This window comes from Echinococcus granulosus, assembly GCF_000524195.1.
Source record: "Echinococcus granulosus chromosome Unknown EG_S00188, whole genome shotgun sequence".
In the NCBI taxonomy this organism is placed as follows: Eukaryota; Metazoa; Platyhelminthes; class Cestoda; order Cyclophyllidea; family Taeniidae; genus Echinococcus; species Echinococcus granulosus.
This window is the reverse complement of record NW_020170568.1, coordinates 14,885-19,543: the sequence shown is the minus strand read 5'-3', so window position 1 is coordinate 19,543 and position 4,659 is coordinate 14,885. Positions and strand designations below refer to the sequence as shown.

Here is a 4,659-nt window from a genome sequence, read left to right as displayed (position 1 = left end):
CTGTTTAAACGCAATCTGATGTGTTAGAGGCACTCAAGGCAAACATACCCTATATACATGTGCGTGTTCTGGATCGATAACAAAGTTTCTAGCTCTGCACAAAATCATGCAATAGATGTAAGCAACTTTCTTTAGTAATGGACCCTCTTCAAAACCAGTCATCACCGCCAGCAGTTCCGACCAGCCAGCAAGAGTGCAACAGGGACATCTTGTTCTCTGTGTGTGGTATACCTCATGATCGGGTAGAAATGCGCAGTGAAGTCGTAGAATACGACGTATGAGGTATATCACGGCGCAACATCGTAGGTTAGCCGAATATTGGACCAAAATTTCCTCTGTTAGACCCAAGTCGAACAAATAGTTGCATGCATCGTCATACTGCGTGTGGAAAAGTAGTTCTGGTAGTCAGAGCAAATCTGGCAGTATGACATCGATGGAAACTTACGGCAACTATTACTTACCACTAGATATTGTTTTCTGGGAATGTCGATGGAACCGACGGAATATAAATCATAGAAATGCCATGGAGTCACGACAGGCATGAGTGTTTCAATACAAGATCTCACTCTTTGACCCAATGCATTAACCTAAACAAAAGTTACAATGTATTACCGCCGTCTTCTATCAGCGATTTAGTTGTAGCAATGAAAAATAGAGTTTAAGTACGAACCTGCGATTCCGTATACCTATTATTAAAGACCTGCAGTAGATCTTCTAACAGTAATGCATCTTCAGAACGTGATCTCAAACGAGCACACCAGATAGCCGTCACAAACAGCAACGGATAATCCTTTGCCATAATAAGTGTTTTGCAGGTCACCAAATCAACAATAGTTGTAACTACGTGCACATCCTCGTCAAGCAGAGCAACACACTCTTGCAACTTTGAGTGAAAGAGGATTTTAGGCAATAAACATTCAAAAAATGATGGAGTCATACACTAAAGGAAATTTATTACCTCTATCAACCAATTAAATGCTTTCGAGCGCATGTCAGCTGTAACATCAGTTCGTACGAGAAATTCGGGATCATAATATCTCATCTGTCGATTATCTTTTTCTAGCTGGTCCAAAACATGCTAAAAATAGTCATTAATCAGGATTACACCCCCATCAGAAGTTGGCAATGCATCCACACAAGTAACATACCCTTTGGTATTCTTTTAGCCTTTCCAGAATTTCATTTTCAGGACGCTTTTCCAAGATTGATGGATCAATGTAAGTTTGACCCATGGAATAACTGAAAAAACGCAAGGCTACCGCATATTTTTCCACACATTGAGCATCGTGAGCTGCCATTATTGCATCCCTGTCTACGTCCGTGATTCCTCCACATGCTGTCGCATCTAACACGGTGGTGATTAAAAAGGCATTAAAGTGAATGACTCTATATAATACAATACAGCTTAGTATAGCATGGGGGAATTTGCTCAAGCTTATTGCCATTGAATAGGAATAGGTGTTGAATTGAAATGAAAAAAGGCTTACCATTCTGAGGCGCTTCTGGCTGCTGTTCGTCATCATTCTCTAAGGGTTTTTAGAAAAATATTATTAAGTTATTCTCATGACTGCTGATGATGCTTACGTTGTACTGAACATGATGCGTTGTTATTTTCATTGTGACCTAGGGAAAGAATTTATAGTTAGTCAGGCCTAAAAATACGCATCACGTACTATGTTTTACTGGGTCATGAGGTTTTTATGTATTACGCATTCCTTCAGTAGGGCAAAAATTTGAAAGAGTTGCAGTTATTTAGTGAAGCAAAGTCTACTTTTCATTGAAAAACTTAGAGTTTGTGCGTTGTCATAGTAAAATATAGCATGCCTTTTTCTGCCTTTTTGCAACATTCTCCCGAGTGTGCCTTTCCGCATGATTCTGTGAAGTAAAAAAATGACAGCATAAATTCTATAGCAAATAATATTACTTACCTCCGTCACACACATTTTTGGCTTTTACATTATCACAATTTTCTGAAAAATGAATACATGTTGATGACGTTTTCGACAAATAAGAGGAAACTATCAACAGGAGTAAAAATGGCATACTTTCTGGCGACGAATTATTACATTGCTCTAAGAGGAAATGATAAAATGACATTTAAGGGGATGAAATCCGAGCCTACTGTTTGATTGATGGCCGAATGAATTATTAGTTGGACATTTCGCTAGAGACAGAAAGATGTAAATAAAGACCAAACACTCTACGTACGTCCATGCGGGCAATTCTGAGACTGTACATAATTATAACCATCTAGATGGGAGAAAAATTAGTCAATTATACCTGATTAATGTAGTGATACATACTTGGAATTTCAGGTAACCTAACAGGTTCAACATAATTGCCTAGAAAATACAAATTAAATGGATTAGTTCTGAAACGGGATCGCTGACCTACGCCGTGGTGGTGAAGGCTGTCGCCACTCCTTGCTAATGCATTGAGCGTATTTACAAACTAAAGTAATGTTACTGTAGCAAATGCAGTAGGTACGTTGTGCCATTAATGTTGGCGGTTGTGTATCTTCATTGTAACCTATATGGATAAATAAATGTCCCATTATCCCAAATAAACGAGGTGGTACGTACGCGGTGGTGCTAGGTCAACAGGTTGGGTGCTGCCATAGTTCACTAAATAGGTTAAGATTTGTTGCTTAACGAAATGGGGGCAAACTTTGCACTGACAGGTCCCGAGGTTGTATGTTGTCGCATGACTGTGTATATTGAGCATCTGGTGAGATAAAAACAAACAATAAATAAGGTCATACTTTGTGGTTGGCAAGGGGGAGCTTGCATATTTTCACAAGTTCCTACAATTAGAACTCATCAATGCGAATCATACCTTGCATTGAAAAATATTGGGTTTGTGGGCCATAATATCCAGCCGTATACCGGTAAACTAATGAAGCATCAGGTAAGTTAAATACTTGCATACTTCGTGAGAATAAATCATCCTTCATTTCAGGGAACTTTGCTACAAAATGAGTGTTTATTTAGCAACCATTTTACCTTGTATCGACATATCAAGTGATTGCGTGTTAATACATCCACCTGTATAACGAAGAACTATTTAGAAGCAATAATAAAGTCGAATAATTGCAAACTTCTTTCTGTCAATTCGTCGTCTTGGCTGTTTCGATAAGGCCCTACATTAAACATATTGTTTCACAAGAAATTTTAGCCTACCTTGCATTGATAAATTTTGAGGTTGTGTATAACCACATCTTTCTGTAAAAAGATAAATGTATGTTTTCATAATTCATAAATATTAATTGTACCTTTGATGAGGAAGTCCTGAGGTTGCGTATTGCAAGGAGCTAGCGGAGACCAATGCTATCAGAGAGGTACCTACCTTGCATGGATGACAGAGTCTCTTCCATAGTTTTTAAGTCCTCTGTAGACGAAATACATTCGTTAATGTCATTTTATACCTTGCACTGTTTTATCCATTAGTCCATCGTTATTACAAAGCTCTAAAGTAGAGACATACTGCTAAAGGTATTGAATGGTATACCTCGCATTTGCTCACGCGCTCGCTGCATATTACACTGAATTTCTGCGAAGGCGAATATTGCCATATAATCATTTACAAGGGTTCCAACTTACGATCTTCCATATTTCCCATTGTTGGAATGTTTTCTACACAATAGAAATTTTGAAATTTTATTTTACAATTAAGATGTTGCTAACTTCCCATTGATAAACCCTAAGGTTGTAGAAAGTCCAGTAAGGCAATACTATACTTAAAAGAATGGTATACTTTTCATCATTAGGTTAACATTTTAAATAGTTCTACGAATAGCTATCTGAAAAATGGATAGGGAGTAGTTAATGAGAAGGGTGCATATTACCACATTTGCCTATACAGGGGTCAGGGAGTTTCGACCGATGGAAGTTATTCTTACCTTGCATTCCATTGCATGGTCTCATGTTTTGATAATTCCCTAGAAAATGCGAACTCAGTAGTATCATATTGCTGGCATCACAGTTCCCTTGTAGTGTAAATTTATGCACCAATTTTATACTTTTTTAACCATGAAGAATCTCACCTATAGAAGGTACGCATGCCTGCTGTAGACTATTATAGCCCACTCCAGGCATCGGAGTGCTCCAGGCACCTTAAAATGAAAGTTTATTTCGTATTCGTGATAATTTTTATAATGCTTTTAAAAATACCAGAAAACCCACCTATTTGGGGTGTGGGTGCACCTTGTGGGTCTACGCAGTACCCTACAAGTCAAAAATAATCATTTAGTAACTTGGTAAGAAGTGGCGTACTTTGATTTGGATAATTCTGCATTCCCATCATTTTGACGATTTTTGCTGTTGAATGCTATATTTCCATATGTTAATTACAATTAATAAATTTAATTACACTGTGATTTCTGCTTGCTGACTTAGCGTATTCCTGGTCCTCACTGAAGAAACTCGGGTGACCTGCGACTTGCGGCGACAGAGTCAATTACAGCACTGTCAGCTCTGCTGGCGCGAAAATGACAGCACACACAATCGAGACGTAAAAAAATACTTAATTAAATTTCCAATAAATCAAAAGTTGAACGATCGATAATTAGTTAATTGCCACCACGCTGGTAGGGGCGAGAAAATGGACGGTGATTTTACAGGGACAGCAATGGGCGTAAAGTAAAGTGACGTGGAAAATTTT

At 38.1% G+C, this 4,659-nt stretch overlaps 1 protein-coding gene across 1 annotated transcript in view; it reads right to left on the bottom strand. All coding sequences in view use genetic code 11, as the record gives it.

The window, feature by feature from the left end:
- EGR_10079 (Cyclin-B2-1) overlaps positions 1-4,302 on the bottom strand; it is a gene marked incomplete at both ends in the record, with an annotated part of 4,548 nt that extends 246 nt beyond the window's left edge. Inside the window, 29 exons of the mRNA XM_024499328.1 lie at positions 49-378; positions 462-587; positions 671-883; positions 959-1,078; positions 1,149-1,345; positions 1,488-1,526; positions 1,585-1,623; positions 1,929-1,970; positions 2,046-2,072; positions 2,123-2,164; positions 2,209-2,250; positions 2,304-2,342; positions 2,395-2,451; positions 2,488-2,529; positions 2,583-2,624; positions 2,668-2,724; positions 2,836-2,892; positions 3,003-3,059; positions 3,098-3,139; positions 3,180-3,221; positions 3,272-3,310; positions 3,346-3,387; positions 3,425-3,466; positions 3,508-3,549; positions 3,600-3,632; positions 3,899-3,937; positions 4,043-4,111; positions 4,182-4,223; positions 4,272-4,302. Coding sequence (XP_024346254.1) covers positions 49-378; positions 462-587; positions 671-883; positions 959-1,078; positions 1,149-1,345; positions 1,488-1,526; positions 1,585-1,623; positions 1,929-1,970; positions 2,046-2,072; positions 2,123-2,164; positions 2,209-2,250; positions 2,304-2,342; positions 2,395-2,451; positions 2,488-2,529; positions 2,583-2,624; positions 2,668-2,724; positions 2,836-2,892; positions 3,003-3,059; positions 3,098-3,139; positions 3,180-3,221; positions 3,272-3,310; positions 3,346-3,387; positions 3,425-3,466; positions 3,508-3,549; positions 3,600-3,632; positions 3,899-3,937; positions 4,043-4,111; positions 4,182-4,223; positions 4,272-4,302 — 2,031 coding nt within the window. The remainder of the gene's footprint in view (positions 1-48; positions 379-461; positions 588-670; positions 884-958; positions 1,079-1,148; positions 1,346-1,487; positions 1,527-1,584; positions 1,624-1,928; positions 1,971-2,045; positions 2,073-2,122; positions 2,165-2,208; positions 2,251-2,303; positions 2,343-2,394; positions 2,452-2,487; positions 2,530-2,582; positions 2,625-2,667; positions 2,725-2,835; positions 2,893-3,002; positions 3,060-3,097; positions 3,140-3,179; positions 3,222-3,271; positions 3,311-3,345; positions 3,388-3,424; positions 3,467-3,507; positions 3,550-3,599; positions 3,633-3,898; positions 3,938-4,042; positions 4,112-4,181; positions 4,224-4,271) is intronic.
- Between the last annotated feature and the right edge of the window lie 357 nt (positions 4,303-4,659).